This window comes from Labeo rohita, chromosome 23, assembly GCF_022985175.1.
Source record: "Labeo rohita strain BAU-BD-2019 chromosome 23, IGBB_LRoh.1.0, whole genome shotgun sequence".
Taxonomy (NCBI): domain Eukaryota; kingdom Metazoa; phylum Chordata; class Actinopteri; order Cypriniformes; family Cyprinidae; genus Labeo; species Labeo rohita.
In genome coordinates, this window is record NC_066891.1 from 19,578,599 (window position 1) to 19,590,881 (window position 12,283).

The 12,283-nt window shown below is 34.6% G+C and overlaps 1 protein-coding gene across 2 annotated transcripts; it reads left to right on the top strand.

Annotated features, from left to right (window-relative positions):
* Positions 1-4,969: 4,969 nt before the first annotated feature.
* On the top strand, positions 4,970-12,283 carry nsfl1c (NSFL1 (p97) cofactor (p47)). Of its 2 annotated transcripts, none has more exons than XM_051096961.1 (9): positions 4,970-5,130; positions 5,645-5,742; positions 5,831-5,905; positions 7,269-7,437; positions 7,563-7,658; positions 7,738-7,847; positions 8,092-8,229; positions 11,579-11,746; positions 11,827-12,283. In XM_051096961.1, the coding sequence occupies exons 1-9, from the start codon at positions 5,029-5,031 to the stop codon at positions 11,987-11,989; spliced, it is 1,119 nt and encodes a 372-aa protein (XP_050952918.1). In that variant the 5' UTR covers positions 4,970-5,028; the 3' UTR covers positions 11,990-12,283. The 2 variants fall into 2 exon arrangements, with proteins under 2 accessions (XP_050952918.1, XP_050952919.1); XM_051096962.1 differs by having other exon boundaries at positions 7,563-7,622.

The window sequence follows — 12,283 nt, forward strand, 5'->3', positions numbered from 1 at the left end:
ACGATTACAATAGCGAAAAATGGAAAAGTGTTGTAAAACATGGCTGTAATGGGAAAGAAGGCAAGAGATGGGACTATAATCTCATGGCTCTCCGGTCTACGAGCAGAGCTCTTCCTGTTGATCCAAACTTTATCTTCACATCTAACCCTGTGAAGTGCTATAGAGCTCCATACAAACAGAGCTAATCCTGGGAGAGGAACAGATAGTACAGGAAAGCGGCCTTGCTGAGTAAACAGAAGTGTCCATTGATGTAAATTAAGATTAAACTAATTTGTATAACAGTATAATTTGTTATCTTTGTAATTACGGAACCATTTCCCTTGTCTTTGCCATCCAAATTTTACATATTACTATGGATAGGATAGGATATCATTCACGATTTTGCCCATGCATCTGTAGTGCCAATGGGAATCAATTAGTAAAGATGACCATCATTGGAGAGGAAGTAAACAGTGAGTTCTGTTTGGAAGCTATAAGCCCGTGATAGGCTCATGGGTCAAAGGTCAGGCATTCAGTTTCAGCTGTAGGGGTGGACAAGAGATGCTATCTGCACAACAGTGGTGCAATTATTTATCAAATGACTGTTAGAAAGTGGTAAATGAGGCTTAATTCACAAAAACAGGTTGCCCATTAAGACCCCACCCAGAAGAGAGATGCATTATGACCTTATCAGCACAGAAACTGATACACGTAAATATTGTTCTCTCATTTGTTTAATCACCCCCATCCCTCTATATATACAGTATATATCATCTCACTGAATAGATCCACTTCTCTGTTTGGACATAAAATAGTAAACTAGATTAAAGATTAAAAGACAGATGTTTCTTTGGAACATGTACTGTGAGTAGTTAGGCAAAGACATTTTCACTTGTCAACTGGGTTGGATCATTGTGACAAAATCAGAACTGTCAATTACTCTCCTTGATATTGTAACTGAGATGAATAATGTTGATTAATAGAATTAAAATATTTTTTGAGTATGTATGGGGGGGGACTGCATGCCATAGTCTTTATGTTAGAATTAGAAAATTTTCTCACATTTAATGAGAATATTTTCACTTAGTATCTCATATTTACTTTTTATTTCATAATTATGACTTGGTATCTTATATTTACCTAATCTTAGTATCTCGTGTTTTGACTTGTATCTCATAACAAATTTAGGATCTCATATTTTTGACTTTTACGACATAAGTATGACTTAGTATCTCATAATTTCTACTTTTATCTCGGAACTGTAACTTAGTATCTCATAATTTTTAATGTATAATCTCATAATTATGATTTGGAATCTCATGTTTACTTTTTATGTCATAATTATGACTTAGTATCTCATATTTTGACTTTTTTATGGCATAATTGCACCTTAGTATAATTTTAAATGTATAATCTCATAATTATGATTTAGCATCTCATATTTATTTTTTAATCTCATAATTATGCCTTAGTATCTCATATTTAATTATTATACTTTATTTCAAAATTAAGACTTAGTATCTATTATTTTGACTTTTTATCTTATAGCCAATTTAGTATCATATTTTGGACTTTTTATGACATAATTAGGACTTAGTATCTCATAATTTCTACTTTTATTTTGTAACTGTAATTTAGCATGTCATCATTTTACATTTATAATCTAATAATTATGCCTTAGTATCTCATATTTAATTTATTTCATACTTTTGCTTTAGTATCTCATATTTTGACTTTTTGTCTTATAACCAATTTAGTATCTCGTATTTTTGACTTTTTATGACACATTATGAATTTCAATTTTTATCTCGTAATTGTCACTTAGTATCTCATAATTTTAAATTTATAATCTCATAATTATATTTATGAGATTATACATTATATTTATTTTAACGATTAATCGCATACAAAATAAAAGTTTTGAGTATATATAAATACACACAAATTAATGTATATATTTAAGAGAAATATGTTATTTTTGTACAAAATATTTTTATTTATATATAATATAAATTCTATAAAAATTATAATAAATGCATATACTTGTAAATATTTCTTAAATATATAACAGTACACACACATATATTAGGCAAACTCAAACTTTTATTTTGTATGAGATTAATCACAATTAATCATTTGCCAGCCCTCTCATAATTTTGTCTTAGTATCTCATATTTTGACTTTTTGTCTCATAACTGAATTAATATCTTATTTTTGACTTTTTATCACATAATTATGATTTAGTATCTCATAATTAGTACTTTTATCTCATAATTGTAACCTAGTATCATTTATTTAATAATTTTGACTTAGTATCTCATAATTTAGACTATTTATGATCATTTAGACATTTTATGTCATTACAATAATTTATCAAAACATGATTTTTTTTTTTTTTTATGTGACGGAAATGATCTTCCATAAAAACAAGCGAGAATGACTTCTAAATAAGTTGTTTTTATGCATTACTAAACAGTGATTAATTGGTGAAGTTGCATAAAAACTATGCTGTAAATAAACATCCGACACAACAGATATAGATGTAAATAAAATTTTCGAATTTTCTAAAAGCAGACATGCAGCTTAAAATTCATTTAAATATTTAATACATTAAATTAATACATATGTGTTTGTCCTCTAAAGTCTGCATATATGTGTGCTTGTGTTACATAGAAGTTTTTGGTTTTTAGCATAACAGGTGCAGCCTTTGACCCCAAATGTCCTGTTCCACACCTTAGTCTTCCTCTCTGATGCTTTTCCTAATCTGTCAGTAAGAAAGTGTTTAAGCACAATAATTCCTTGTAAACTCATGATCATCATAACTTGCTTGCAGTACATAATATAAGTACATAATATAACATACACTGTCTCAGTTCAGTCATATTGCGCATAGCAATTTTGCAAATTCACACTTGTACTGTATGTATTCTCTAGTATCACACCCAGTGAGGAAATTGCTGTTATTTTGATATGTTGGCAAAACGTTCTTCCTCTTTCTGGCCCTGGGATACAGTCTGTCTGCTCTTCCTACTGCAATTGAGGGTCGATAGCCTCTGCTCTTTGTATTGTGTGTTGTGAACTACTTCCCTGCCCTTTAACACAACAGTGACTGGAGGCCCACACCAGGTTGACGGTGTTAGTTTCCCCATGATAAGGCTGGTTCTTCCTCTTTCTCCTCTTTCTTTCTGGTTGAACACACCCACGGTTTATCATTGTCAGCAACTGTTTTAAACAGAGCTGTTGCTTACCATATTTCATTAGTGAACACTGGACATATTTTGACATACTTTATGCATGATCTCTTCAGTCAGTGTTCTTGAATTCTTTTTTTAATGCGGAACAAGGGACGTGTGTCAAGTGTATGTCTGATTGCAGAAAGAGGACACACTTTTCTAAATCAATAAGAGCATGCAAGAATAATGCATTTAAAATTAGAATTGTTTTCCCTTAAGGCCCTGCAAGTTGATTAAAAAAAGGGCTCTTACATTTGAGGGCATGTTGCTCTCTTGTAACAGCTGCAGTGAGTGTGATAGGAAAGGAAAGCTTGGGGGTGAATGATGACAGCAATGCTCTGGTGTTTAGTCATGTACCAGAACCTGATTATCTGTGAAGATCAAACAAGCCACTGCACTTGCAAACAAACAACAAAGCATCTGCAAGTTTCTCTCCACAAACAATATTTGATAAATAAGATCCTCCCGAAGTAATTTAGCACATATTTCGCCTCTGTTTAGGAACCTTTGAATCAGCAGTTGCTAATGAATGGATATTACAGGGGGAAAAAAAAACTTAAAAATCCAGGTCACACAATAAATAAGTGATTGTCTGATGGAGTGTAAAAGCTCTGCGGTGTGAAATCACGTGTGAAAACAATCTTACAACCCAGTTTTTAGTTTGGAGAAAATATTGACCCTGGACCACAAAACCTGTCGTAAGTTTCATGGGTATATTTGTAGCAATAGCCAAAAATATATTGTATAGGTCAAAATGATCATTAGGATATTAAGTAAAGATCATGCTCCATTAAGATATTTTGTTAATTTCCCACCGTTAATATATCAAAACTCAATTTTTGATTAGTAATATGCATTGCTAAGGACGTTAAAGGTGATTTTCTCAATATTTTTTTTTTTTATTATTTATTTATTTTTTTTTGCCCCCTCACATTCCACATTTTCAAACCTTATTTATTCAGCTTTCAGATGATGTATAAATCTCGATTTCCAAAAAATGGACCCTTATGACTGATTTCGTGGTCCAGGGTCACATATTATAATAAAATACTGTGCTATTATTATTTTAAATATTATTATGTTATATCATTACGAAATGTAGGAAGCATGGGATTATATGACAGTGTCAACTGAAGATTTTTTTGATATTTTGTAGCTATCATTTGACTTTTTGATATCATAAAAGATTTCTGTAATCTGATCTAACTGAAAGAAATTATTTGGAAAAAAACAACTAATACATTAAGACTAAACTAACAGCATTTAAAGTGAGCTTGAGGACACAAGAAAAAACTGAACTGATTACAAATTAACCAATATTTCTATCTTTAAGATCTGTAAGTATAACATTTTACACAACATAAAACACACATGATTTGGACCTGAAAATATACTGCATAGTAGGAGTGACCAATATGGTCTGTAGTGCCATCTGCTGGCTAATATTATAAAGGGAACGATCGCGACATATCTAAATCTTTCTTTGAATTCCCAATTCTGTACACGTACTAAGGCAAAAATAGTTATAGCTGCACTATACATATGTTTTAAGTACATCATAAAATAATTATGACAACACGTAGCCTACTACGTAGGCTAAATATTTGCAAATCAATGCGTGTTTGATTTATTTATTATTATTTTTTTATTTATTTATTGCTATTTGTAGGTCATTATGAAACATTCCATTTAAACAAAAACATCGACGCAATAAAAAACAGAAAAATTCCACTGAAGTTTTTGCTCCAAAACAGCGGAACTCAGCGTTCGTTTCCCCCGTTTCCTGTCGGCTCTTTCCTGAGCGTGACACAACAAAATGGCGGAGCGGGAAGAAGCTGTGAGGGGATTCGTCGCTGTTACTGATGTTGATGAAGAGAGGGCCCGTTTCTTCCTCGAGTCAGCCGGCTGGGACCTACAGGTCAGAAGCACACTGGTCACTTCACCACTGACATATAATGCTTTGAAGCACAAGCACTGCAACCGGGGATTCAGTCGACTTAAAGCCTCCTCTGGCAGCCAGTGAACTGTACAACCGGCTAACGAAATGTGCAAGTCACTCTTGATTAAAATCACCAGAAATGTCTTAAACTGGTTTATCTGGTTAATCATATGTGGTGTGATTCACGCTTCAGGATTGGGCTGTCAGTATCGCATTGATGGAGAGGTTTTTAATCAGCGCCGGTATATTTTACATAGAAATCAAGTCTTAAGCTAGCAGCTTTAGCCTCATCTAGTGATCCTCATGTTTACATTCGTGCTTTGATTTTTTTTTTCGTTCCGAAACTTGTTAAATTTAGTTATTTTGTTGACATGATTAATCTGGTTTATCTTGTCACAGAAGGCAGATAGTGGGTGGTTTGTTTTGTTTTTGTGAATCACAGTGCGAGCGTGTCTGTAAAATGAATTGACAGCTCTTTCTTTTGCGTTCTCAGCTTGCTTTAGCTAATTTCTTTGAAGATGGAGGAGATGATGATATTGCCACCCTCCCTCAGCCAGAGTCTGGCTCTGTCAGTCGATCCACAGGGCCAAGGTAACATAAGTCATACGTTTATAGCTTCAGTTATGCAATATCAACTATATAGTTGAAAACATTGGGCTGTAACGTCTTTTGATTTCAGTGAACACAGAGTGACGTCCTTTAGAGATCTGATGCATGAGGATGAAGATGACAGTGGTGAGGAAGAAGGCCAGAGGTACTGAATTCCTGTCCGATTAATAACAGCACCCTGAAATCAAAATGGAAAATTCCCATTTTTTTTTTATGGAATTGTATTATATTATGAATGATTTTATATTTTCTGTAATATTGCAGTGTTATAAATTATTTGTCTGTGCATAAAATTAATTTAATAGAATATTGCAGGGTTTATTATAAGAAACCTGTAGATTGCATAAACAATTTGAGATTGAAGCAATTATCAAACCAGAGGTTTGAGAAGTTGTTTGCCTTGTATATGTCATGATAGGAAAGAAAAGATGATCACTTTCATTTAACTTTTATGTAATGATGGTATTTACATGTACGTTAACTTACTTTGTATTCAGCACCAAGATTTGTTGTTTAAATGTATGTGATTGAGGAAATTGTATATTTTAGATCCTGTGACTGCACACCATGTCTTTTATGTTTTTCTCTATTTTTAATCACCATTTAGCCATTTAAAAAATAGAAATATTCAACTTAGTCTTTTCATTAATAAAATGTCATGAGAAAAGTGTGATGATTATAGCAGTATTAAAAATGTTAAATAAATAGTTTTAGATCAAATATAGCATGTCACTATACAAGACTTTCTCTATACCTAGATAATGCAATACACTACCAGTCAAAAGTTTTTGAACTGTAAGATTTGTAATGTTTTTAAAGAAGTCTCTTCTGCTCACCAAGCCTGCATTTATTTGATCCATAAGTACAGCAAAAACAGTAACATTTTGAAATATTTTTTACTATTTAAAATAACTGGTTTTTTTTTTATTTGAAAATATTTTATGATGTAATTTTTTCCTGTGATGTCAAAGCTGAATTTTTAGCATCATTGCTTCAGTCTCATGATCCTTTAGAAATCATTCTAATATTCTGATTGGCTGCAGCATTTATCTGAAATAGAAATCTTTTGTAACCTATCAAAGAATGCTGAAAAATGTACTCAGCTGTTTTAAATAATGCTAATAATATGAATAACAATACCAATAATAAAAAATGTTTCTTGAACCATCATATTCGAATGATTTCTGAAGGATCTTGTGACACTGATGACTGGAGTAATGATGCTGAAAATTTAATTTTGATCACAGGAATAAATTACATTTTAAAAGATATTCAAATAGAAAGTAGTTGTTTTAAATAGTAAAAATATTTTACAACATCACTGCTTTTGCTGTATTTTGGATGAAATAAATACAGGCTTGGTGAGCAGAAGAGACTTGTTCAAAAACTTTTGACTGCTAGTGTAAATACTCTCACTTCTGCCTTTACTCTCTTTTAATCCCAATTTTACTCACAAATGGCATTTAATGCTTCATTTTATCGTTCATTTTATTCTTTTTCTCTCATAGGTTCTTTGCTGGAGGCTCAGAACGCAGTGGGCAGCAGATTGTTGGTCCTCCAAAAAAGAAGAGCTCAAATGAGCTGGTTGAGGACTTGTTTAAAGGCGCTAAGGAGCATGGGGCGGTTCCTGTTGACAGAGCAGGCAAAGGACCTGGGGAATCCAGCAAGTCCAGCAAGGTGGATTCCCCACTAAATAAACTACACTGCATATTATAATAAAGATAATATGCATGCTTATTGCATATTCATATCTCACATGATTTGGAGTCACTCTATTTTTTCTCTGTCTGTTTATTCAACAGCCGTTTGGGGGTGGTGGCTATCGATTGGGTGCAGCACCAGAGGAGGAGTCGACTTACGTGGTAGGAGAAAGGAGACAATCTGGCAGTGTACAAGATGTGAGTCACTACCTTGTGACGGCTGAAGTCTATTGAGACGTAGAAAAATCTGCTGCAGTGATTTGTGCTGTTCCAACAGGTGCATGTTGTGCTGAAGCTATGGAAGACTGGCTTTAGTCTTGATGATGGCGAGCTGAGGAACTACAGCGATCCTGCGAACGCCCTCTTCCTGGAGTCGATCCGCAGAGGGTGAGCTCTGAATCCATTCACTGATATTTGGTTGTTTTGGCAGTTTACAGAAGTGAATTTCAATTAATTAACTGAACTATAGTTCTTCCTCAAGTCTGACGTTATTTGTTGTGTTCTTTGTACATATTTAAACATTTTTAGTGTTGGGCCGTCTAAATAACCTTATCGGTTGACCATTATTAGTCAAGTCCTCTTTTAACTGGTTGTCAAATTAGACTTGATAGAACCCCTTTCTGGCCTTCAGGGAGATTCCTCTGGAATTGAGACAGCGCTTCCGGGGTGGGCAGGTAAACCTAGACATGGAGGACCATCGGGATGAAGACTTTTCCAAACCCAAACCTGTTTTCAAGGCCTTCACTGGAGAAGGACAGAAACTTGGCAGGTTGGAAAACGCTTTCTTCATTCTTCTCATTTTCTGCTCGCCACTGAGCTAAGGGCTGCTGAAGTATTTAATTACACTATTACTAACGCTAAAGCATGTATCTGGCTAGTTCCTCGTTGTTGGACAGGAAGACTTATTAACTGAATGAACCAATCGATGACAGCCTTTTGTACTTTGACATCCTTTTTGCTAAAGTTATAAGGTTAATTTGTTTTTGGTTAACAGTGATAAGAGATGTCTGTTTACACCATCAGTAGTGTAACTGTTCTATAATATTTTTCTTTATTCCTGACAAAGACATTATTATATGTCAACTCAACCAATGTTCCTCAGCTTAAATGTGATGATTTTGTCAATATTTTTTTCTGAAGAATGATAAACGTATAAATTAAGAAAAGCCAAAAAATTAAATGCCATGGTTATGTATTAACTGAGTAATCCATGTTTTTTTAGAGGAGGGTCAAGGTGACAATTTCCCCCTGAGATTCTGAGCCAAATTACAGGGAATTAAAATGTCTTTAGAAAAATGGCAGCACACAGATTGGTAGCTCTATTAGTAAAATCTGTTGACTTCGTTGCAAATATATGCCAGTGGCACCAGTTCAAAAATGGGAAAAAGCCCTTTTCAAGTTTTTTTTTTTTTTTTTTGTTCTCCAAATTTTGCATGCCTTCAACTCAGGAAGTATTGAAGATATCCTAATGCTCTTTTAGATTTTACATCTTAACAAACTTTCCTTTTGCCGTTTTCTTTTTTTTAAGGCCCTATATGATTCCGTTCAAGAGATATTGGAATATCAGTATGGCTCCAGAAGTTCATGTACTTTTACATTTTTAGTGGTCACAAACCAAATGTGAGTCACTTTGCAATATAGATGATAGTTTCTTTATTTTGAAGTGGAATGTCTAAAGAACAATTAATGTTAAAACTAGAAATGTTACTTGCTTCTCTCTATCAAATCAATTGCATAGAATATACATGTTCTTACCATAATTGCAATAATCGAAATAAATAAATGAAAATGTTAAACCTAAAAGCAAAATAATCAAAACACTGACTTGTTGGCTTTTATTTGACTTTAACTGGTTGTTAATTAGTTGATCAGGGTCCATCTCAAGTTTGAACATGATATGCACTTTTTAAGCCATGTTTTCTAGATACAGTGTATCTCATTCACCACAAGGGGGCGATAGCCTATTGCGTATAATCCATACACCCTTTTAGTCACTTGTTTTTGGTTCTGGGTATTTGCTGTTGGGAAACACGGGCAGGGAGGAAAAATAGTCGGGATTCACATTTTTGTGAAAGAATTGTGATTGCAATTTAATATACATTTTTTAAAAAAGCTCCAGGTTTGATGTGCTTGTTTGTAGGGCTGCAGAATATGACCCAAATTTTATTTACTTTAAATTTTATTTCCATAACTATAGTAATAGTAAGTAATATTATTACTTTAGTTTTAAAGTAGAAATATTACTATTGTAATTCACTGTAAAACAAAAATATGGTGTAAAAAAAGTTACATTTATTTTTAAATTATTACAAAAAAAGATATATTACTAATATTATGTCTTAATTTTTTAAAAGTTAAACTAATCCAGCTTTATTTTAACAGAAAACCGCAGGGTTTATAAAGGCTTCTCGTTACAGGTTTTAGAGGATGCATCTATTTTTTAAAATAAGAGCCTCTGTAATTTAGTAATCTCAATAAACCATATTGCGGTTTTGTTATCTTTCTTTTAAATCAAGTAGCACTAGGTAAATAGCAGATTTTTTAGATTGATTGGCTACTTTGCATTTCCAGCAATTCATTATACATTGTTATCTTCATATTGCTTTATCATTATAAATGAAATATTTGCATGTGGCCAAACTTATTTCACACTAGGGTTGTGGCTGTGAGAAAATTTTCCTACCAGTTTATCGACGTGTTAACACCGGTAATACCAGTATCACCATGGGTCGTTTGAGTTTTTAGCAGCAATTCAGCATCTAGCAACTGTTTGTTTTAGGTTCTTTTGAGTTTTCCATCTTTTCTTTGCCTTCGTTCGGTAAAAGAGCCGTGCGTATTTTACTTTCACTTTCAAATTAGTGTCAATTTGGTGTCAAGCAGTGGTTTGTTTTTAGTTCTTCTGAGTTGTCTGTCTTTTCCTCACTGTCCTTTGCTTTTAAATAGTTTGTAAAAGTGCCATGCACATTTTTTTTTTACAAGGGCAGTCATGGCCTAATGGTTAGAGAGTCGGACTTGTAACGCAAAGGTCGCTGGTTTGATTCCCGCACCAGCAGGAATTGAAGGTGAGGATTGTGAATAAATGGTGCTTTTTCCACCTTCAATACCATGACTGAAGTGCCTTTGAGCAAGGCACTGAACCCCCAATTGATCCCCGGGCGCTGGAGCAATGGCTGCCCACTGCTCCGGGTGTGTGTGTGCGTTTGTGTTCACTTCTCACTGCTGTGTGTGCACTCGTGATGGGTTAAATTTCGAGTATGGGTCACGATACTTGACAATACGTTGTCACTTTCACTTTCATTTTGCTTTCACTTTCAGGCAATTAGTTTTAGATTAGTTTTCTCTTTCTCTTTTCCTCACTTTCTTCGGTTTTATATAGCTTGTAAAGCATCGTGCGCATTTCACTTTCACTTCTAAATTAGCAGCATGCTGTAACGTAACAAACTTTTATTAACGAACTGAATAAAAGTACATCATGTTATATGCCTAATATAAAATGACAAATAACTTACACAAAGTTTAAATAGGTATACAAAACTGAAAATCAGTAAACACTGAGGAACCAAATAAATAAGAAACGTAGAACGTTTATTAGCAAACGAATAAGAAAGCTTGGAGGCACGGCATACACCTTGATGTAATATAAAAATTATAAAAAAGATATAAATATAAATAAATAAAAAATCAGCGAACACTGTGGAACCAAATAAATAGGAAACTTCCACTATCACCTTAGATACATGGCAGAAGTCAACAGGCTTTTCAAAATCCGAAATATTTTTAAAACGGGCACTTTTGCATTTCCTTTTCGAAACTCTCCAGCCATCGTCTTGTCTTTCTCACCTCTCTCTTCTTGTCAGTCAGCTCGACTCACTCTCTTCACATGATAAATGAAATCTGATCTGTGATGTGACTGTCCTTTGGCACACTGCACTGAGCATCAGTTTTAAATGTGTTGTCTGATCTCTAACTGAGCTAAATGACTTTTACTACTATAAAAAATCCAAACAACGGTGGGGGTGGGGCCGCAGTGGTTTTGCGAACTCACACCAGTATCACCGTCAACACTATCGCAGCAAGCATATTTCACACTTACCTTATTTCACACTAATCTCCTTTAGCGCCACTCCAGAGTTGGTGTCGCTCCAGAGAAGCCCGCAGGACCAGGCTGCCAGCGAAGCTGAGGCTAGTGCTTCCATCAGTGTGGACAGCTCTCAACCTGTCACTAGCATCCAGATCAGACTGGCCGACGGAGGCCGGCTGGTGCAGAAGTTCAACCACACCCATAGGTAAAAACATTAGGAAAATGCTTTGAAAAAATCCCTACAGCATAAAAGTCTTTCTCATAACTGACTTGTCTCCATCACAGGGTGTCTGACGTGCGTCAGTTTGTGGCGAGCGCTCGCCCCGCTTTAGCTGCCACCGAATTCGTTCTCATGACCACCTTCCCCAACAAGGAGCTGACGGACGAGAGCCAGACACTGAAGGAAGCCAACCTGCTGAACGCAGTCATCGTCCAGCGGCTAAAGTGATAGCGTCACCCGGTGACTGGCTTTAATAAAGCACTCTGGAGTTGGAGATACCGGGACTGAAAGGACTTCTAATTACTTAATTTTGTTTTCTTTAGTGATATGTTATTCCTCTGTGACAGTTTTGGGGTGGTGGGTGAGTTTCAGATAAAGCAAAATGGAGATGAAGGGGAAGCAATCACACTGTGATACAGTTAAAGGGACGGAGGGAGGAACCGACGAGAAGAGCTAACAAGTTTTACGGTTTTAGAATAACTGCTGAACATATTCAGACTGAAATAAAGAGCTTTCTGAAGA

What these genes read in the sequence shown, in the direction of transcription:
- nsfl1c (XM_051096961.1), top strand. Translation starts at nt 5,029, where the DNA reads ATGGCGGAGCGGGAAGAAGCTGTGAGGGGATTCGTCGCTGTTACTGAT. An exon ending in GAAGGACAGAAACTTGGCAG is followed by an intron (nt 8,230 to 11,578) that starts GTTGGAAAACGC and finishes AATCTCCTTTAG; the next exon opens with CGCCACTCCAGAGTTGGTGT. An exon ending in AAGTTCAACCACACCCATAG is followed by an intron (nt 11,747 to 11,826) that starts GTAAAAACATTA and finishes TCTCCATCACAG; the next exon opens with GGTGTCTGACGTGCGTCAGT.